Source organism: Rhamphochromis longiceps, linkage group LG11, assembly GCF_057381845.1.
Source record: "Rhamphochromis longiceps isolate RC_006_pf linkage group LG11, R_longiceps_female_GT1.1, whole genome shotgun sequence".
NCBI classification, from domain to species: Eukaryota; Metazoa; Chordata; class Actinopteri; order Cichliformes; family Cichlidae; genus Rhamphochromis; species Rhamphochromis longiceps.
Genome location: NC_140567.1, coordinates 22,244,473 through 22,265,858, shown reverse-complemented (window position 1 = coordinate 22,265,858; position 21,386 = coordinate 22,244,473). Strand labels below are relative to the sequence as shown.

The 21,386-nt window shown below is 42.4% G+C and overlaps 3 protein-coding genes across 7 annotated transcripts; 1 reads left to right on the top strand and 2 right to left on the bottom strand.

Moving 5' to 3' along the window:
• Positions 1-548: 548 nt before the first annotated feature.
• On the bottom strand, positions 549-13,167 carry l3mbtl1b (L3MBTL histone methyl-lysine binding protein 1b). 5 transcript variants are annotated; one of them, XM_085422902.1, is made up of 22 exons: positions 12,879-13,167; positions 11,336-11,467; positions 10,957-11,152; positions 10,629-10,842; positions 10,389-10,518; positions 10,181-10,232; positions 9,671-9,765; positions 9,475-9,579; positions 9,205-9,376; positions 9,040-9,131; positions 8,772-8,923; positions 8,459-8,535; positions 7,983-8,068; positions 7,781-7,891; positions 7,572-7,686; positions 7,223-7,322; positions 6,497-6,691; positions 6,288-6,389; positions 6,131-6,195; positions 5,879-6,051; positions 5,519-5,581; positions 549-2,006 (listed from the first exon to the last, which is right to left on the bottom strand). In XM_085422902.1, the coding sequence occupies exons 2-22, from the start codon at positions 11,441-11,443 to the stop codon at positions 1,878-1,880; spliced, it is 2,532 nt and encodes an 843-aa protein (XP_085279028.1). In that variant the 5' UTR covers positions 11,444-11,467; positions 12,879-13,167; the 3' UTR covers positions 549-1,877. The 5 variants fall into 5 exon arrangements, with proteins under 5 accessions (XP_085279028.1, XP_085279027.1, XP_085279029.1 ...); XM_085422901.1 differs by lacking the exon at positions 12,879-13,167 and adding an exon at positions 12,305-12,848; XM_085422903.1 differs by lacking the exon at positions 12,879-13,167 and adding an exon at positions 12,305-12,848 and having other exon boundaries at positions 10,629-10,815.
• A 794-nt stretch (positions 13,168-13,961) lies between these two features.
• LOC146659063 (putative transmembrane protein 244) lies at positions 13,962-16,299 on the top strand. Its single transcript, XM_085422908.1, has 6 exons — positions 13,962-14,084; positions 14,501-14,586; positions 15,484-15,557; positions 15,642-15,767; positions 15,859-15,903; positions 15,996-16,299. Exons 1-6 carry the CDS (start codon positions 14,052-14,054, stop codon positions 16,088-16,090), a joined length of 459 nt encoding a protein of 152 aa, XP_085279034.1. The 5' UTR covers positions 13,962-14,051; the 3' UTR covers positions 16,091-16,299.
• Positions 16,295-21,063, bottom strand: sgk2b (serum/glucocorticoid regulated kinase 2b). The gene is made up of 12 exons (XM_085422907.1): positions 20,838-21,063; positions 20,450-20,525; positions 20,283-20,352; positions 20,149-20,174; positions 19,865-19,922; positions 18,730-18,813; positions 18,325-18,456; positions 18,089-18,201; positions 17,455-17,674; positions 17,210-17,365; positions 17,042-17,131; positions 16,295-16,961 (listed from the first exon to the last, which is right to left on the bottom strand). The coding sequence occupies exons 1-12, from the start codon at positions 20,902-20,904 to the stop codon at positions 16,800-16,802; spliced, it is 1,254 nt and encodes a 417-aa protein (XP_085279033.1). The 5' UTR covers positions 20,905-21,063; the 3' UTR covers positions 16,295-16,799.
• Between the last annotated feature and the right edge of the window lie 323 nt (positions 21,064-21,386).

Below are 21,386 nucleotides of genomic sequence, written 5' to 3'. Positions count from 1 at the left end.
GTAGTGTATTTTTGTTGTTTTTTTCCTATCAGCCTACCTTCTGACATGTCTGCCCAATGTGATGTTTGTGTAAAGTTGGTCAGAAGGTTCCTTTGTGAGTGCGCATGCGCCATTAGCGTGCTGCCTGCTGTAACCCCTAATTTCCCTCGGGATGAATAAAGTATTCTGATTCTGATTCTGATTTCAATGGCACAGCCTACCTGAGTGTTGTTGACCACATTGTAACTTTCATACAACACACCATATTCTAAGGCCCAAATAATAAATATGTTTCTTGAACATAATGAGTTCACAAACAGCGCCTGTAGAATATGGTGGGAAAAGGGGATTCACAGCTGACCAATCTGCAGCAACTGTGTGATGCTGTCATGTTAATATGGACTAAAATCTCTAAGGAATGTTTCCAGCACCTTGTTGAATCTGTGCCATTAAAATAAAAAAAAGGGGTCCAACCTGGTACTAGCTCTGTGAGTGTAGAGCAGTTTTAGATTGTCTGTGCAAGTGTGTGGGAGAGGGTGAAATGTCCGGAGTCAAATGAGGACAGCCGATAGTGTGCATCTCATTTATTTTCACCCATTCAGACTTTCCAAACAGCCAGAGCTACCTCGGAGCCAGAATGGCGTACCATTAACCCCTTAAATTACAATACATAAATAAAAGCTGTTTGCATATAAACAGTTGCTGATGTACACATTCCAACTTGCTGAAGTACACGCAGATTTACAAGGACACTGAATATGTTTGTTGTGGGTGTTTTCTTTCCTCTTTCTCCAGAACTATGAAGCAAGGCTCTTTTTTTTGTGTGTTTTTTTTTTTAAAGTTTACTGCCACAGCGTCCTCTCCTGTAGAGAAGCTTTTGCATATCCAAACAGGAGTAAACTCTTGTAGCTGTATACTATTTACACTGTAAAAAGACCAGAGGTTAATCTGAACCAAGAACATTGTGACCAGAAACAACAAAACTGAAAGCTGTGTTTAACATTCATATTCATGGAGCGTTCCCAAAAAAAAACAAGTAGAAGAACAGAGCTTGTTCCACCTTAAAAAAAAAAAAAACTCCAAGCTTCCTTAATTCAACAGTTAGCCCTTGGCCCTGTTTGTCAAAAACTCCCCCCCCCCCCCCGCCCCGCAATGACCAACCAACACAAGCGGGATAGTAGGAAATTGCATCCTCACTTCTCAAACACACTTTTACACACTCGTACACAAACACGTATTTTTAACCATCCCTCCCTCCCTCCTTATTCAACTTAAACTCCAAATTCACTCACGCCCTTTGGGCCCGTGGAGTGGCCCTCTTTCTCCATCTACAGGAGAAAAGATGAACTACATAGTGCTTCTGCTCCACTGAATTTCACATTTAAAAATGTCCCACCGCCTCACGATTGTATTCTGCAGCTTAAACAACAAACAAACAAACAAAAGAAAAAAAACAAACAACGTGTGTTCTCAAGTAAGTCGCAACACAAAAAACGTTTCATTACAGCTCAGATTTTTAAAAAATGCAACAGAACTGTGACGCAAAATCCAATTTGTTGGCTGTACAATGTTAAGAAATCTTGAAGGTGCTTGTAGCTTCTTCTTCTCCTCCCTTTTTTTTTTTTTTAAAGAGTCAGTAAACAAACACGTTATAAGTTAAGGGTTCCTCGGGGTATGATGAAAAACTCTCCCTCAGGCTGACCAGGGCCGTCCATCATGGAGAGAGGAGGGAGGAGAGATGGACGTTTTTTTGAGATGATGACTTCCGCTTGTTTCTCTTGTGTAGCTGTACCATCACAGAGCTCAACAAGTTAAACTTGTTCTGGACATTTAAAAAAAACAAAACAAACAAAGTCTTTACTCGAGCGTCGAGGAACAAGTCCCACTGGAGTCGTGTTCTACTCTTCATCGGCGTTCTTCAACATGAGGATGGAGTTGTAGATCTTCAGAGCGGGTCCTAACTTGATTGACAGGATCTTGACGATGTCTGCTTGTGTGAGCAGCAGGAAGGCCTCGCCATCGATTTGCTGAAGAGGAAAAAAATCAAGTAAAGGCTTTGTTACTTTAAAAGAATTTCTATTGTACGCTGGTTGACGCACAAACAGTATGAACACAGAACACCTCCAATACTAGAAGCACTAGGAGGGGTCAAACCAACAGCAACACTTCTTAACTTTTAAAGTACGATTTGACAAAATAAGTATTTAGGATCAACCTTTAGGTGTTATGAGTTTTGTCAAAGATTTTGATTGTTTCACTACAGGTCATGAAGTTAAAATACACATCAGGATAATCTGATAAGCAAAAAGAAATAATGATCAACTTAACAGCTAAAACTTCTAAAAAAAAATGCAATTATTACAAAGAAGAAGATGCAGATAGAAGAGAAGAAATAAAAAATCAAAAATGCAATAAATAAACAAATAAATAATTATTTATTTATAAATGAATGAATGAATAAAGTACCTTGTCCCCAGGTGACCGGGCAAGCTCATAAATGATTTAACTTCTAATGTAAAGTCTGCTGTGTTTACAAGAAACGATTGATAGCCAGCGTTAACAAAGCAGGCCATAGAAAGTCACCAGCATCACTGAGGGGGGAAGATCACACCCCTAACAAAGTGTCTGCACTGAGCCAGGTTTTCCTCTCATAGCGACGAGGTTTGCTGGATTTGAGGAGAGTCTGTTTATTTGCTGTTTACGTGTCAGAAACTGTTTGGTAAACGTAATTTTTCAGACAGTTTTGAGCGATACTATGGACAGTGAAGTTAGCATAAACACCAGGAACACTGGAAAGTCTGGTTGTTCTCGACTGCATCGCTGTTTGGCTGTTTTTGTACAGCCGGGATTCTCGGTGCTGGCTTTTTTCCCCATGCGGCGTCGCTTTTGTGTAAACAGCAAAATTCAGCCGAGCAACATTTTGAAAAGTACATCTGAAAATTGAAAGTCTGAACCTGGAAATTGTTTCCACTGACAGTCACCTAAATCAGTCTCACTGATCAGCCTTTCAGAGTTCCCCATCTTAAAGTTTGTTAAACCTGCTTGCTGTCTTACTGTAGCTGTGATATTTAAATAAAGTTAAACAAAACAAAATTAAACATCAAAAAAAGCTCATTTTAGAGAACAAACGTGGCTGACATTTTTATTGTTTTATAAAAATCACTAAGGGTTTGTTTGCCATTGGTTAACGTGCAACGTAAATCTGAACTAGCACAGGGATTTACATTAGTGGACATATGAATTGTTTTGGAAGCACTAAAACTGAGGCTCTTTTTTCTCTCATTTTTCAGTAGAACCTTAAATTTATGAAAATATATGCAAGATGAAAAAGCTGGAGACTGCATGAAATTATGCAGTCAGCAAAAAGGTGTCCGAGAAGACTGCAAACCATGACTGATGCAAAAGAACAACATCTACGATTTAATGTGCAGCTATTTTTAAGCCAGCTTTACGCCAGACTTCAGACTTCAGACCACACACACACACACACACACACACACACACACACACTAAACTGATGAAGTTGCTTATTGCTGCCACTTGTATTCCCTTGTTTATTTATTTATTTATTTATTCATGCATGCTTTCTTCACATGTTTTCAAATGCAAAATAAGGACCTCTCACTTGTTCCCTTCACAGGAAATGAGCGAGAGCCAAAGCAGCTGTTGGATTAGAGAATAACCTCATTCATGTCAGCAGGGAAATACACACGTTTGATATTCTGAACAAGGCTAGGAAGTAATGGGAAAGCTAAACTGATTGAACCTCGGTCAGTTAGGTATTGTCCGAAGTCCTTAGTTGATTAATTACTCAGTTAAATAACATATAAGGACTGATCCAGAAAAAAAAAAAGAATAACCTTCAACAGCATCTGCCTCACATCCAAAGCAAGTTCTAAATTGATTTGTCTAATGATAAAGCATTAAACAATAATCAAGAATGAGCAGTTATTAACTAAAGCCCTGTTTAAAGCAGTTTTCTGTGCTGGGCACCAGCATCTCAACGCAAAACAAATGAGCGTATACTTCTTACAGAAAGGTTGTGTGGGCGAGAGCCAAAACATCCACGACCATTATCCCACTCTAGTAATGTAAAATACAGTGGGTGGATGAGCAGGCAGCCACATGCCACACGGCCCGAGTGCATCAGCTCAGGTTCGAGTCCAACCCGTGGCCCTTTGCTCCCTCTCTCTCTCCCCACTTTCCTGTCTGTCTTCACTGCTTCACTATCCAATAAAGACAAAACACCAAAAAATAATGTAGAGGGAAAAAAAGAGGCTATAATTCGCTGGAAATCAACCGATGCTGAATCCGCCAAAATAAGGTTTATCTAATTCTAATTCTGTTTTGGTGATCTCCTTGGCTCCCTGTTTCACTGTATGTGTTTACACACTAAGAGAAAACACACACACACACACACACACACACACACACACACACACACACACAGATTGAAACAGGGAGCAGAGGACACCAGTAAAACAACACACTACACAAGTGCACATAAATCAGTTAGGAGGTTGGGACTGCTTCTCCTCCTCCCATGCAAGCCTCTGCACGTCCTCCTTCACTACATCCATGATCTCTTTCTGAGGTCTTCCTCTTTTCCTCCTGCCTTGCAGTCCTTATTCAACAGCCTTTGTCCAGTCTGTCTACTGTCCCTCCTCTGCTACATCTCCAAACCATCTCAGCCTTGCTGCTCTAACTCTGTCTCCAACCGCTCCGCCTTCAGGTCACTCCCAGTGAAATCTTAACATTACCAGCTTGGCCTCCTGTCTTTTTTTCTGAGCCACCCTCATACGTCACAGCAGGTCTCAGCACCTCTTGTAAAGCCTCCCACTTCACTCTTACATGGATCCCCTACATAAAACACATTTTAATTTCAAACTGTTCTGGAATATCTGCTGAACTCTCCAGACTACACTCTGTAGTGATTCCGCTGAATTATGTTCTGTGATGGCATGTGTGATGGTACTGTACCCTACATGCAAAAAAACAAAACCCCCAAAAACTCAGCTTTGCTTTCTTAGATGAATTATCAATAATACATCTTGACAATAATCAGAGCCATGATCAGCTACTTCTTCAGTGACTCCATCGTACTGCAGACAAAAGTCCAACTGCAGTAAGCAAAGTCTGTCCCTGTTGTGCTCTGGGGCCTCAATGAACTTGGTGTAGCAGCACATGGGTCAGTTCTCCATCTGCTGCAGGTTCTGGTTAGTTTCCCTCCAGCTCACAGAGCATCATCCACACTGGGGAGGTGGGAATTTTTCTGACCGCACGAGAAGAGACTTTCTACAGAGCCAGCTGACTGATATTGATGACAGTGGCTAATTAGCCCGCCAACAGTGTAACAAAAGACGTGAAGGGACGGAGCCTGCCTGTTAGTGGTGGCTCAACTTTAAAAATAAAAGTGAGCGGACTGTCTGCTAGCACTTCGATTGCAGAGGCATCGATCCTTCAGAAGTTTCAGTGTACATGCCATGTGGCTTTTACTTTCACTCGCACTTCTTTTTACAAACCATCCTGAAGTGCTTACCTCTGTTTTAAATGTAGCAGCATGTTCTTTGCACCCTGGAAGCCCTTTGACAAAACCAGCCACCTGAAGAACAAAGAAAATAAACATACAGAAAACAGCTTCAGACAAACGTCGATCAATGCGTGTTTATCTACTAATCGTGATTCTTTACATGCCTCTATTGACCCTCAATCGTTCACCTGACTGCCAAAATGAAGGCTCCAGCTCACCGCGACACCCAGAAAAGCCCTTACTGAATATTCATGCACAGTTGCGGTCTCCCTGAACAACTAGCCGCCTTCATGTTGGATGAGTGGATTCAGAGTTTGTGTGCCTGCTTTTCTGGTGTTTACACAGTCTGAGTGTCTAAGCATGTCTAACCTCCTCGGCACTCCAAGTGGCCACTCTCTTGGCAGTCAGCCCCAGGACCTCAGGCAGCAGCTGGCAGTGTTTGTCCCAGCAAAGAGCCACCCGATGGGGAGGCGAGGCAGAGATGCCGGGGGAGAACACCGACTCGTGGAGGGCCTGCTGGAGGGAGATGGCCTCTGGAGAGGCTGAGGAGAGTTAAGAGGAGTCAGTGGGAGGAAGTGAGGGTATGAGGTACGATTCCTTCTGCACTTTTTCCTCGCTTACCTTTACTATCGCCAATCTCCTCTTTGACATAATGCATTTTTAGGTATTTGGGAACTGGAGCTGTCCTGAAATGAAGACCAACGACAGAATGACTCCTTGAAACAAACAAATCATATCAGGCGCAGCGTAGTGTGAGGCTATCTTGAGCGACAGGTACCGTTTAGGCCTTGTTCCATTGTGGCTTTGCTCGGTGGCTCCACTCAGTGCCTCTGCCTGGCTACTGCGTCCTGTACGCTCAGCTGCCACCGTCGCCGGTTTCCTAGCAACACAGATAATCATTGCTCAGGTACAAACCACTACATATAGTTGCATGCAAATCCCCTGATATGATAGGAGCTGTTAAAGTATGTCGACAAAGGATTGAACCTGTTCTGGGCGTCCTCCGGTCCTTCGGGTTGATCTTGCGTCGAGGAGTTTTGCGTTGTGTTGTTTGCATTTGGGTCAGGGCGTCGCCCACGAGGATGAGGCCCGCTGAGGGTGGGAGGCCGCTCTCCGCTGAGACGGTCTGGCAGCAAACCCTCTTTGTTCAGATTCACCTCTGAGTAGGGACAGCTCACCTGACTGCACACAGAGACGCAAACATCGCTGGGACACACAGCCTTTATTTTTTTAAAACTCCAGTAAGAGGTTATAACACAGACAACAGAAAGGCAGTTAATATCGCCTCGCCTCACCCTCCTACATACAGACAAACACACAAGTAACACATGTAGAGTGCTGGCAGCCCACACAAATAAAAAGCAATATTTGAGAGCCTGGAGACGTCTCCTCTTTTAGTTACTGTTAAGACGTGTTTACTACACCTTAATATAACAATATGACATTACCTGACGACTGACTGGACAAACAAAAATGGAAATGGTGATAATTTATTGAAATCCATTTGGAAAGTGGTGCACTTAAGAGTGTTAAAAGTATTTTAAAAACAGGATAGAAAGGCAACACTGCAGCGACTGAGAAACTATGACAAATATTCCCTGAGGTAAACCGGGAGAGCAGTTGGGGAAATGCATAAAACATCTTAAATGAAAATGGAGATGTAAGACATAAGAGTTGCAACAAAAGACGACTGTGAAAAGTTGAGCTACGAACGTGTAGTGAGTCCCATAGCGAGGTCCCCTGATGTGCCCAACGCCGTTGCATCCCGGGGTAGGACATCCTTGTCCTGGAGCAGTCACTAAATCACTGGAGCCTGAAATACACACACGCACACACACGGGAAACTTAATAAAACTATGCAAACAACCATCCATTCTGAATTCATTATACATTCCTCTTAATGTCTTATCCAAGTAAAATAAAGGCAGAGATCAAGTGTGCTGACTCATCTGTTGAAATTAGAAATCTGGCAACCTCACCCTCAGCACCCAGCAGGACAGACAAGGACAGTCTGTGTGTCTGTGCGTGTGAGTGTGAGAGAGAGTCGTAAAATGTGTCACACCGTTAGGATATTGTAGTGGGTGTCCAGTTTTTTGACACCACCCGACAGGATGCAGATCTGGGCAGTCGGTTTCCACCCAATAGTCGTACTCTGAACTCCAGCCATCAAAGTGGATCTGCAAGAGGAGGGTAAACAAGAATTTAAACAAAGGCTGAGCACAGAAAAAAAAACAAACTCAAAAAGCATCACCATGAAGAGACATCTCCCACCTTTAGTCTGTGGTCCTCTGTGTCTGCTATAGTGGCAACACGAATGAGCATGGGATTCCTCTTATCAACCGCTTCTACTTTCATCCCAAACTGGAAGCCATGCAGAGGTCGCTGAAAAAAAAACAACAACACAGAATCACATGTCTGTATTTAGACTACTGTAGCACAGTACCGTAAATATCTGCATACTCGTATATCATACCACTTTGAAAGCTCGTGCAGGAGCTGCCTGTGTGCCCGTCTCTTCCAGGTATTTCTCCCAAGAGAAACTCTTTGGTTCCTTACATTCTAAGGAGAGGAGATAAAGACTCATTAGGTGCACTGGATACTGCAGACAGACACCATGTAAACAAAGCCATTTCTACAGGTGTAACAACATTACCCAGCAGGTTAGAAATAGGTGGCAACATGGGGATCTACAGGAAATTACATCTTACTATTAATACACTTAGCATGAGCACATTTACTTTCTACAGAATAATTCATCCGTGGCTTTGTTATCAGATTTTACTATTTCAGGATTCAAGATTTTTTTTTTTTGTTGTTGCCATTTTTATTTATTTTATTTATCATTTTTTATTTAGCTGGCCTTTAATTAATCATCTCAGATCTTACAAGAGTTGGGTCCTACAGTATATTACATTCATACTGACTCACACGTGTCTTGGTCTGTCTTACCAGCTGGAGTTGTGAGTGTTAGCTCAGCCTCTTCACAGTAACCCACAGGGTGGATGTATGGACTGCTGGCATCACACCTTAAAACAAACACAAGTAAATGGGCGAACGATAACACCGGGGGTTTTGAAAGAAATATTCACCAATAAAAAGGTTCAGAAACTCTTTACTTACAATGCTAGTCTGTTTATTTAAAATACAGTGGCATGCTGTCTTCAGTAGACAGGCACTAAATTAGCACTGCTTTCACACGGATTCAAATCTCCAGCTGCCCTCAAGGCAGACCGGCGAACATCTCTGGGTAATAATCTCTCACCAGTAATCATGTGTGTCATCCCAGTTGTCAAAATGAATGAGCAGGCGGTTGTCGACAACGGCAGCAATTGTTGCTACACAGATCAAAGCAGGATTCTTCCTGTCAACCGCCTCCAGTTTCATCCCAGCTCTAAACCCGGATGGAGTCACGGACTAAAAACAAACAAACAAAAAGACAATATGCATTTAGCCAATTTAGCCACACGGAGCCAATAAAATCCACTGAATCACAGAACCATCTGACAGCTTCAGATGTGTTTAACACTCACTGTGTTGAGGCTCTTAAAAAGGTGTTTCGGGGCCAGCTGACCCCTGCAGTTCTTCACGTACGTGCTCCAGTTGAACTCTCCATCCTTACAGCCTACAACACGACAAGCCCAGTCAGCTGAGTTGTGACCCAACTTTGTTAAAAAAATAAAAAATAAAAATTCTACCTTGAATTTCATGTTTATTGGTGGTATTCTTGTTACCTTTAGGCAACAATAACTTGTGTCCGTTCTTCTCACACCAGCCGGCTGGTTTCAGATCCCACGAATCGGCATTAGCCCAGAAGTCATAGCATTCTGGATATCCGTCAAAGTGGAGCCTCACCCTGTAACCTTGGATCTGGGATGCAAAGAGAGGCAGGCATCCATGAGTCAAAGTCTTTATCTAGAAAAATGTTATAGCGTATAGGTAACATAGTCAAGCATTAGCATTAGTACCTCCGCAACACTGAGCACACAGAATAGAGACGGGTGTGCCGGGTCAAGTCCCTCCAGCTTCATCCCCACCTTAAAACTGTTCCTGCTTTGTGGAAGCGACTGGTGCTGCAAGAATAATAACAGCATAGGTCAGATAAACAAGACTGTGAGCTTCTACTTAACAGGGTACAAATAGCAGGTATATGCAGGTTTTTACCTCTTTGAATAGTTTAACTGGAGCAGCGACCGCTCTCTCCTCTTCGAGGTAAGAAGGCCAGCTCCATGCACGTTTCTTATTGGGTGGGGCAGCAACTAAAGGTTGGGTGAACAAATAGTGACATATTACGTGTTGTATAAAGTGTATGCCAATGACACACAATGCATATAAAACCATGAATACATGGATGTATTCTAGGCAGTTTGACAATTTTCTTTCTATCGAAGTCCCTATATAAAAATGGGCAAAAACAGCATGCTCATAATATTGGTTTAAGTCTAACCAAATTAATAAAAACTCATTCTTCATTCCTGCTTTCTGTCGCTCTGAGAAATACATTGCCTGCAGGTTTCATGAATTGGAAGATAATGCAAATGCTAATCAAAAAATCTGACAATCAAATCAGAGGACAGTCTCAAAAGCTGAGAATGTATCACCAGCTAAACAACACAACAAAAAACTGATTTAGGGCATTAACAGATTCTAATAATGTTTAGAGCTTCATCATACCCAGCTTGGCAATTTTGGCTCCTCTCCTGCCCTTTGTAGCTTTAGCCTTTTCCTACAAGAAAAAAGCAGAATGAGCAAAACGTGTTACACAGGACTATCACAACTCTTCTCATCCTGTAGATGAGAGGAAACTTAAGCCTGAACATCTGGTATGTATGTAGCTCTGAAGTTGACCACCGAACACAAGTGTTGATGGTATATTCCTCACCTCTGGTTCTTCTTGGTTTTCTTCCTCTTCCTCACCAGAGTCCATGTAGATCTTCCTCTTTTTGCGCACACGTTTGCCAAGTCTCTCTCCTTCTACTGCCTGACCCTCCCGTGCTTCTCCCGGAGACGATCTTTACAAACACAAAGAAGGTGCACATGAAACAAAAAATATTAAGTTAATCTAAAAAAAAATTAAATGGGGGGGAGGGCGTTATTAGAGATAACAGAGGCATGGTTTTACCTGCCACTGGAAGGCTGGGCACAAGCTGAGCAGCAGAATTTCCCCTGCAGGAGGGCATCCCCAGGAGCACGGCCACCGCAGGCCCGGCACCTTGACAGCTCCCCATTTGAGCCCAAGTTTGCACTAGAACCAACTTCAACACTGGGCCCAACCTCCACACTGGGGCCCTCCATACTGGGGCCCTCCTCTAAAGACAAAAGCACAGGACCAGGAGCTAAAGGACGGAGGAGAAAGAAGGGCTGAAACTGAGGCCGAAACGTAACGTAGACTTTAAAAACCAAACAGTGAAAGTCTTCATTATAAAAATGACAATCATGTGCCATCATACCTTTAGCTTGAGACAATCCTGGTTTACTCTGATTGGCTGAAGCTTTGCTTGTCCCTGTCTGTGACTGGCCTTCAGGTGGAGGGGTGGGCGTGTGAGATGGTGCGGGGTCCAAGGTCTCACTGTTAGGCTCTGCCTCCTGCCCTTTGACCTCTAAATCTGTGACAATCTCAAGAGTCCGAAACTCGGTCAGGCGGAACTGAAAAAAAGAGACACATTCCTATCAGCCAAGTTGGTGTGCTACTATGGTCCTGATTATGAGTTCAGCCTGAGAAACAGCTATACATACAGCCTCCTCCCCCTATAAACAAATATTTGCACAAGCAAGAAAGACCCTGGACCGAAAAACAACAACAACAAAAATCAGTGATATCTTTTGTACCCTGATATCACTGCCTGGCAGCGTTGCAATGCCATCCTTCCAGTCTAATCCCATCCTGTCAAACTCAGCTCCCTGGGAGGGGCCATCACTGGGTGGAGTGTCAGTCATTCCCACTCTGCTGATATGACCAACCTGCAAAGAGTCACATGGAAAGGCATGGTATTATGCGCACAGTCTGCACCTCTGACTTTTACGCTTCTGTTTTCCAGGCCCATTGTTTCCCTGTACATGATAACTGCAGTGAGCCAAGCGGTCCCCTACGGCTTGATCAGCGAACTGATTCCGATCACAAATGCAGTTTTTATTCCTCCCTGCACTTGTAAACAGCTCTGCGCAGCATCACCACTAGATGGCGACTGCGCGCTGGCGTGCAGGATACACCATGCACTTCGATTTCAGACAAAACAGTCAATAATAATATTGTTTTGCCGGCCAACTATCAGAGAAATGCGAGCACAAACGACCCCATTAGGGTAAACCTTAGTCCAGATCATTGACAAAGAAGAGGAAAGACGTCTCAACTTTAAGTTAACCAGACAAGTTCGTCTTTTCCTTGTTTTAACAGTATCTCTTAAAACCGACTGCTTGCCTGGCAAGGAGCAAGTGAGGGGCTCATTTGTTTATCAGCTGTAAGGAGAACACTGTTTTCTGCACTCACTGGCCAAACTTAAAAACGTCTTTATCCGCTTAATAATACGATATAACGTTTTAGTCCCGACGCATGTTCAACACTGAATTAAGGTTATATTTTCTGCTTGCATCGTGGTCACAACCGTGTCAAAAGTAAACAACAATCAGAGCTCCTGGATCTCGGTTAAGTTAGACTTTGCATCCCATGCCTCAGTTTTATTCTAGCCATAAATAAAGTGTATGTAAGAGCGCCCATGATTAGCATTCGTCTTATACAAAATGGCGGAGCATAGGAAGAGGCCACCAACACGTTTAAACTATGTTAATTACTCAAGTTACCATTTTAAACAAATGCCGCAAAGCTGCTACACGTTAAACAAAGGCAAACGCTTGCTGTGTAATTTCCTGACTTGGTGTTTTCATTCACTCTGGCCGTTTTTCTTCACTTTCCCCTTGTCACGGAATGTCAGCCCAGGTTGCTAGCTAGCGCTGACATAAAGCTAACAGTCGCTAGCTCCACTCAGTTCATATGAACTGAGGGCTGCTATAGAGGGCTAGCCGTAGCATTGAGACTGGATGCAGAGCCAGCTATAAGGACGATCTGTAATAAATAAGTTTCCCGGTTAATAACAATAGGAAAACGCATTTGCAAAATGCAGATACATCACAGAATATCACGCACACTCGTAACAACACCGCGATAATGTTACGAGCTTTAACATTGTTGCTTGATTAATTTCTTCAATAGAAACTTGGAAAAAAACGATTTATTCTCGCCGTTTTAAATCAGAGTGGAAATAATGGAAACTGTCGCCAGTTTACAAAAACGAACGCCTGCTTTTCAAACGCCGTCCTCGTCAACGACAACAAATGATTATTAACGCCCGTATTGTTTAACAATTGTGGAACTCACCTCGTTTCTGTTTTAACTCTTATTTAGAGCTGGATAGAGTGGTGCGCATGCGCGCAAGACGCGCTGCCTGACACAACTTTGGGTCTCGGAAAAGTTAAGTTCACTGCTGGTGGTCAATACCGGGCCTGCGTACGTTCACAACGCGCCCCAAAACTCGATTTAGAGCCGGTGTAACGAGAATTATCCGCCGGACAGGGGCTCCGGGTTCCCCCTTTGACCTAAACCGCCTATAAAAGCGTTAAATACGACTGTGTATAAGCGGAGCGCAGGGAGCACAGTGTCTCCCCCATAAAGAGCCGTGGAGGAGCCGTTGGTTTCCCCGATGGTCAAAAACTGGTCACTTCCCACTTTTTAAGCACACTCTGATCACTGTAGTAGCTCGTTTGGGGCGGACATATTCAGGACACAAGCGTTAATAAGACTACAACCACCGGCGCTAACTATAGATATAAACGCTCAGGCCTGTAATATCACTTGAAAAACGAACACAATGGGGCTGTTAAACCCGAGACAGTCAGATGGAGTGTACTGAGGTGTGTCAGTCTTACATCTCACATCTTATGCACGGAAATATCATCCGACTACAATAAGGGTGATGCCATCACGTTTCATAACACAGCGAGGCTGCTGGGTGCACGATTTATTTATTTTATTTATCTATTACTGTGACAAATGATCAATTTAACGCAACACCTGACCACACAGGTGCCTCGTCTGGTCACCACATGGGCTTGGAAGTATGTACTGGGTGCAAAATCACTCATATTCAACCAGAATATAAGCAGCTAACCTGCCGGTATAAATCTCCCTGCATACTGGGCGGCTTTCCACGGTAATGGCAAGGCTGTAGATGCGAGGTATATCCCCCCAAATGGTAAACACCTGGGCTGGGGAATATAACAAATATCCACGACAACATACAAGTGGCACATACAGAGGAAAGTCTTTATTTTTTTCAGTTAAAAACAAATTAAAAAAGGCCGCCCTGATACGAGGTGAAACGAGTTCAGCTGGGCTGTAAAAGCGGCGGCGCTGCTCCGCGTCTCCTGTTGGCCGCTAGGTGGTGGTAGGAGTCCACTTTGTTAGGAGGAGAGCTGGGGGATTTAACCGAGGTCGTGCAGCCTGCTGCAGCCCACGTTATTTGGGAATAAAGCATTAAAGGGAAACCATGAGATGGCATTCAAAGGCAGAGCGGTCGACTCGAAGGTAAGATGGGGAAATCGTGTGCTGTGAGATTATCCGACTGTCCTGTGGATTTTCAGGCGTTTCTGTGAGCCGTGGATCGAAAGTGGGAATTATGTGCGGTTAAACAACAGAATAAGCTGGCTATGACAGGCTGTTTTATATATAATGTAAACACACACGTTAAATATGTATATCATACCTCTTATATATTATAAACCAGCAGCAGGTCGGGCTGCAGCACATAAAAGAGCCTGCCTGTCTGCCTGCTTACAGACCACGCATATCCCTCCCACTGCAGGGATCTGCGTCTATAATACTGTGAGAGTGCAATCCTCAGCTTTAGGTGGTGTTTGCTCGTGTTGCGTTATATGGAAAATATGTAGCGTTGACGGACAAGAATCTTTAAATTACGCCCCATTCTCTATCCATCCCAACAGACCGTGCTCCTCAACCTGCTGCTGTGTCTGCTCATATTTTACTCGCTTTTCTACATGATCGGGAGCGTCTGCTTTGGTGCCTTCAGGTGAGAGCCACGCACGCGCAAGGGATCGAAAGGAGGGTTTGTCTCCTATAATAACTGGAAGTATATTGATGATTATAATAAATAGCAACAAATATTCAGAATCCAAATGTCAAGATTCTGAATAAAAAAGTCAGTATTTTGACATTAATCTCTTTGAGTTCTAAAATTAATGTCAGAATTGTGAGGCTATTCTGAAATTAACCTCAGAATTTTGAGATTAATGTCAGAATTGTGAATAAAAAAGTAAATATTCTGACATTAATCTCAGAATTCTGAGATTTCTTTTTTCTCTGAATTCAAAGATTAATCTCAGAATCTGAGAAAAAAAGTTACACCAATCACACACATCAAACAGACTACAAACTGCACTGCTATGCTATTTTTCTTTAACTACATTTAATAAGGTATTTTTTATTATCCTTTTTAAATGTATGACATTTATTGTAATAGTTTTCTGCACAGTCTCTTTAATGTATTATATTTCTTTTTATGTTTTTGTTGGTATGTTTTATTGTATTCCATTCAAACTGTTATATATTTTACTTTAATTTCTACTTATTGCATTCATAATTTTTCTGTTTGAGCTCCTTCTTTTGGGGAATTTTTAACTTATTGACCTATTTTGTTTCGCCATATCGTATTATGCTCAAGATGTTCTACTTTACTTATAGGTCATTCTGCATTATTTAAGCTATTTACTCTTAGGTTATTCTACTTATTGGTCATTTTACTTTATTTAAGGTATTTACTAACAGATCATTGTACTTATAGGTTATCCTTCTTTATTCAAGATATTCATTTAATAGATTATTCTACTCATTCTACTTTAAGATATTTACTTATAGGTTGCGCTTTAATGTTTTGTCTGCTGTAACTTTATCATATCTCTCATCTCAGGTTGGACCACTTTGATGGACTGATTCCTTTTGACTTTAAGACCGAACCTACCGAATCCAACTCCAAATACTTGGGTGAGCACACCTAATGCGTGCAATGCTGTCGACACAGAGTGGCAGCTTTATACACATAATCTATTTTCTCTTTTCTTTTTCTAGTGAACCTCCTGTCCTTGGAGCTCACCTACTTTTGCAGTGGCCTTCTGTTTGCCGCAGTGGTGAGGAGGCGGGTTTGGGACTACGCTCTCACTGTCACACTGGTGCATGTAATGATCACCAGCCTAGGTGAGCAGAAATGTATCGGTGCATCTACCCAGGTGCATGCTTGAATAACCAAATGCATTGTGTAATGACACGTTTTGTTTCCATGTTGCAGTAATGTTGGAGTTTCCTACTGTGTGGCAGTGGTGGCTGGCTTTAGGTAAGACAAACACTGCCAGCTCATCGGTTACTATCAGTCTTAACTTCATGAGGTTAGCTGTTTCAAATATGTCACTCTTCATTTTTCCCTAGGCAGTGGCTTGTTTCTGATGATTTGCAACGGTCAGTTGATTGCTTACTTCACATGCCAGAGTGAGCAGAGCTACGCCTCCTTCAGCATCTACTGACAGACTGAAAGCCACCCTCCCTGTGTCCAAACTGTTCCACAGTCTTGTGAAGTGAGGTAGAAAGGATCAGAACAGATGCTCTCCTTTTTTCTCTTTTTTTTTTGAGGGGAAGACATCCATTAGCTTCTCCACAGTGATGGGCTTTTTCTGTTCATCACTAAAATTAGACACCAAAACACCACACGTGAAGTCGGAGCTGGGGTCCAATTTGTGTTTTAGTGTTGCCAATAGGCTGGCATCCTGTTGTTGTTTTTATCTAAACACCGCATGGAGATGCTTTCTGTATTTTGCTCTGTCACTATGCAGCAATAAAGCAGCCAGTGAAGTATTTTGAGTGCACTTGTAAGCTGTGAATGTAATGTTAGAATGAGAATTTTGCAGTACACATTGTATATTTTAATATCCTGTAAATGCAAAGTGTTGAAAAATAAATCTACTCCAAACTGTTGAGTGCTTCATATAATGCATTAAAGCAGCGAGGATGAAATAGTGACCAGCCCATTCCATCATCACGACCACATATTGAATTAACATCAATAGCCAAAAACACAAAACAAACAAACAAAACATCCAATGAAACATACAGTATGTTGCACTGTTAGCATAAAAATCTTTTTGCTCAAGTTCTTAAAAATAGACACCCACTTAAAAATTAATGATGTAAAAAAGAAACAACTGAACAACCGCGCCCCCGGAGGATTCGGTGTTGTTATGAAACCGGCTCTGCTGCCAGGTACTCCACAGGGTTCATGTAGGAGAATCCTCGGAAGGCCTCGCTGACCCCGGCCTCCTGGCACATGTCGTTCACACAGGCAGGTACAGGTTGTCGTGTAAACGCTGGGTCAATGTAACTGACATCCCAAGGACCAGCCTGAAGAGGAGAGAGGAGTGAGCCATGTTCCCTCGGTTAAAAAGAAAAGTGCGTCGAGCTCATTTCTGATTCACTCGTACCACTTTTGGGATGAAAGGGGGTCTGATTTTTCTGGCCAGGAGGTCATCCCAGTCGATAGAGGCGAAGAAGGGATGTTCCTGCAGCTCCGCCTGGAAACACAATAACAGTTAACCCTTCTGTGGCCATGTTTCATTACTGTTTCTCTTCTTTTTAGCTGGGGCACTTACAATGTCACAGCTCGCTCCTAAGCGTCTGGAGACATCTTTTTCCAATAAGCCCTCCAACAGTGAGCAGGCAGCTTTAGAGATGTCGCTGCGTAGCTGCAGAGGGCCGTGAAGGATGTTCTGAAACATTTGCAGTTTACTGCGACTATAAAATGGAGGCTGTGAGAGAGAGGGAGGGGAAGAGGGAGGTGGCTTAAGGTGAAGATGCTGATGATGTAAAGGATAGAGATCACTGCACCTGCACTCACCAGTCCACAGATCATCTCATAAGCCACCGTGCCGAGTCCCCACCAGTCCACAGCTGGGCTATATGGATGGCCGTGTAACACCTCTGGAGCAAGGTACTCCGGAGTGCCACAGAAGGTGTGCATGACCCCACCTGTGGCCACACCTTCTTTACAAAGCCCAAAGTCAGTCAGCATCACGTGGCCCTCACTGTCCAGCAGGATGTTCTCAGGTTTCAGGTCTCTGCATAAAAACAAAGAACACTGAGTCCTGCAAAATCTGACATTAGCTGTCATTTCTTTGTTAGTTTCCTTTAGCTTCACATTGCTTTTCCTCACTCTTTAATTTTTAATGTGGCGCCGGAGAACATGGTGGATTTGAGTGGGAAAATTTCATTGGGAATTCTCTGCATGAATAAATGAAGCAGGCAGAACGTGGTCAAATCAAACATGCACAAAGAAAGAGAGAGAGCACAGAGGCGAGAAAAACTTGGAAGGGTGACTATGCTGCCGCTTTTCTAATGCTGTGTTTTCACGCATATATATATATATATATATATATATATATATATATATATATATATATATATATATATATATATATATATATATATATATATATATATATATATATATATATATATATATATACACATACCTGTAGACGATGTTAAGAGAGTGGAGGTAGCCCAGTGCTGCAGCCACCTCTGCAGCATAGAAAGCAGCTCTGGGTTCTGGAAATGACCCCTCTCTCTGCAGGTGGTAGAAAAGCTGAAAGCAAAGCAAGGAATTCAACACAACAGCAACACCTGCACTTCTACAAACTCATAGAGTACACAACAACTAAACATCTGAATGCAGAATATTTTGAAATCCTTAATCTTATACACTCACCTCCCCTCCATTGACATAGTCCAGGACAAAGTAGAGAGTGTTTGGTGTCTGGAAAGAGAAGTGGAGTCCCACCAGGAATGGATGCTGTAGTCCTTTCAGCAGTACACTCCTCTCAACCATCACATGCTTCTGCTACAGAGACAGAACACTGGATGGATGGATGGATGGATGGATGGATGGATGGATGGATGGATGGATGGATGGATGGATGGATGGATGGATGGATGGATGGATGGATGGATGGATGGATGGATGGATGGATGGATGGATGGATGGATGGATAGATAGATGGATAGATAGATAGATAGATAGATAGATAGATAGATAGATAGATAGATAGATAGATAGATAGATAGATAGATAGATAGATAGATAGATAGATAGATAGATAGATAGATAGATTACCTCTTTCCTCTTGACAATCAACTGTTTCTGGAGCACTTTCACGGCATAATAACCCCCTTGTTTTCTATGTCTTGCCAGCAGCACCTGTAAAAGTTTGAATTTTCACATTTAATCTCACAGCACCAACCTCAAACACAGCAACTTACAAGGTCAACCAAATCTGGGGAAAAAGTTCCCATCTGACCCCGTCAGCATCAGAAAAACACATTTTACAAACTGTAAAAACTACAACACAGCTGGTACATTTTTACCTATAACACAGTCAAGCTGGAGACAGTGTAGAGTAGTAAGAGTAAGTAATTCTTGTGTTTTTTGGCTTTGTTCTGGTATTAAATATTTTTGGAAGCGTGCTCATTTGTTTATTCTTAAAAATTATGACATATCTAGGTCATGTATAGTGCTCTAATTTCATCATATGAGAGGAAATATTGAGATGGTACGAGCCAGACCCACAAACACAAAACAAATAGCTGAAATTAGTGAGTGAAAAAAAAAATGTCCTGGAGCTGTTGACTCATCAGATAAGAATTCAAGAGGTACGATGTCTAGAGAAAAGAAAGAAATGGACTGTGTTTATGTGTGCTTATGTGTCAGAGACAGGGCGAGGACTGAAATATTGATGTTACATGAACAAACTGCAGAGACGAGGCAATCCAGGTTGTTCGTGAGTGCATGTAGGTGTTTTCTGTTTGTTTGTAAGTAATAAAAAAATGACAGTAAAAAAAACTGCAACCAGCTGTTTTACAGCGACGAGTTAGATTTGTGACTATGTTAGAAAAGTATTTTTCCCACAGAATGGATCACGGTTGGGAAATGAGCGATTCCTAAAGCTGTAACTTGTTTTTGACCAGCCACCTCTCTGATATCATGATATGAGCACCGAATATTTGTCAGAAATTAACATCCAGGGTACCAGTGCTTGTTTGGTGCACTGATGCTTAAAGCTGGTCACTTGGAGTGGGTGTAAAACTGATTTAAAAGCAGGTTTTAACAGAGCCTAAATGTGTTTTTCTGTGCTGAGAATTCGCTGTGGATCTCTCCTCTACTGAACAACAACAAATCCTCATGTTTCAGACCAATCGGCTGTCTTAAAGGGGGGTCAGGGGGGTAGGTGCTGAGGATTTTTTTTCCCCACCTTTCCAAAGCTTCCTCTGCCGATGACTTTGAGGTAGTCGAAGTCTGATGGTTTCATCCTGGTTAATACAACAGCAGAAAACAGTTAATAATGCACGTCCGAGTACAAATAAGTCATGCATAATAATTGGATGTGAATGCATGATAAGAAATAACTCTCAGGTTGCCTCTGGTGAAGCTCATGAATGAGAAAAAAGCCTTCTGGCCACTTTATTAAGTCCAGATTGTGCATCATTGACAACATAGACGAAATATTTCCCGATGTAAAGGGAGAAAATGACTTACTGTGAGGTTTCTGTGTTCGTGGAGCTCTGAGGAAAAGACATAGAGGGACAAAACGGTCAGGAGGTCAGCTCAAGTTTCATCTTCTGTCAACACTCAGCAAAGACTTTAAAAAAAAGTCTTCTCTCTGAACTCACCAAAGTAGATTTCTCCTCCTTCCCTCTCCCCGGTTTGCTTTGTCTCTGCAGGATTTTCTCAGTGTCCAGGCTTCAATCGGGAGATCGGACACAGAATATGAGGGTTTGTTTTATGAGGTTCAACACGAAGGAAAAAAGCTGTGAAAAAATGACTGTTGCCAACTTACTGTTGGCAGAGGTGCTGGCTGGAAACAAATTTGTGCAAGAAGTCACTGAAGCCCACTTTCTTCCCCTTGAGCAGAGCTGTAGCACAGGAAGAGGGTTAGTCCCTTACATAAGAGGTCAACAGCTGTATTTACTCAGCAGAAGGTTGGTGTCACTTTATCACCGCACTTCTCTCAAGTGATCAAACTTCTCTAATTATATGGAGACTTTCTGAACCTTTCAAGCCAAGATAAATAATTTTAACATTGTGGTATTTTATGCAGTAATGACTAATTACTCTCTTTTGGCCTCTTTAGCTTTTATCTTTATATTAGATGTTATACACGAGCTTGCTTTAAGATCACAGGTAAAGTAAAGCTTATCTTAAACATTTATATTTAATGTTCTTACCTGAGAGAAACGAGACAAGGCCTTTCATCTTGGCATAGGTCATGGGCCTTTCTTGAGACACGGTCATCTGGAAAAGAAAAGAAAAAACGACCAGCTGGTTTAACTTGAAAAATGAAAATTAAAAAAGAAAATATCTGAGGAGCAGAGCGCAGGTAGCTGCTGCTGAAGGCACACGGGTGGACTGTCCTTCTCTGAGGTGCCCTACTTGTCTCACGTCGCCCCTGACCTGCCGTTCAGTTTAAGGACCGGTGACGCAGGGGAGACGCTGAATACCAGTGAAGCTGCGTTCAAGTGCCCTCGGAGATATCCAAATTATATTACGCGTGGACAACCGTAAGTTACGACAAGCCACTGGCCAGCAGTATGTTTCATTTTTCCTCGGCAGCATCTGGGACTCTCGTTCCTGCATTAGATTGCATAAGCGTACACCAAAGCCTTTTAACGTTTAAACGGTCTGCTGACTTGTTAGAAGTCACCAGTGGAAAATATATCTGTAAGTCATTTGTAAATCATTTTTTTAACATTAGAATTCCAGTAAACCAACAACTA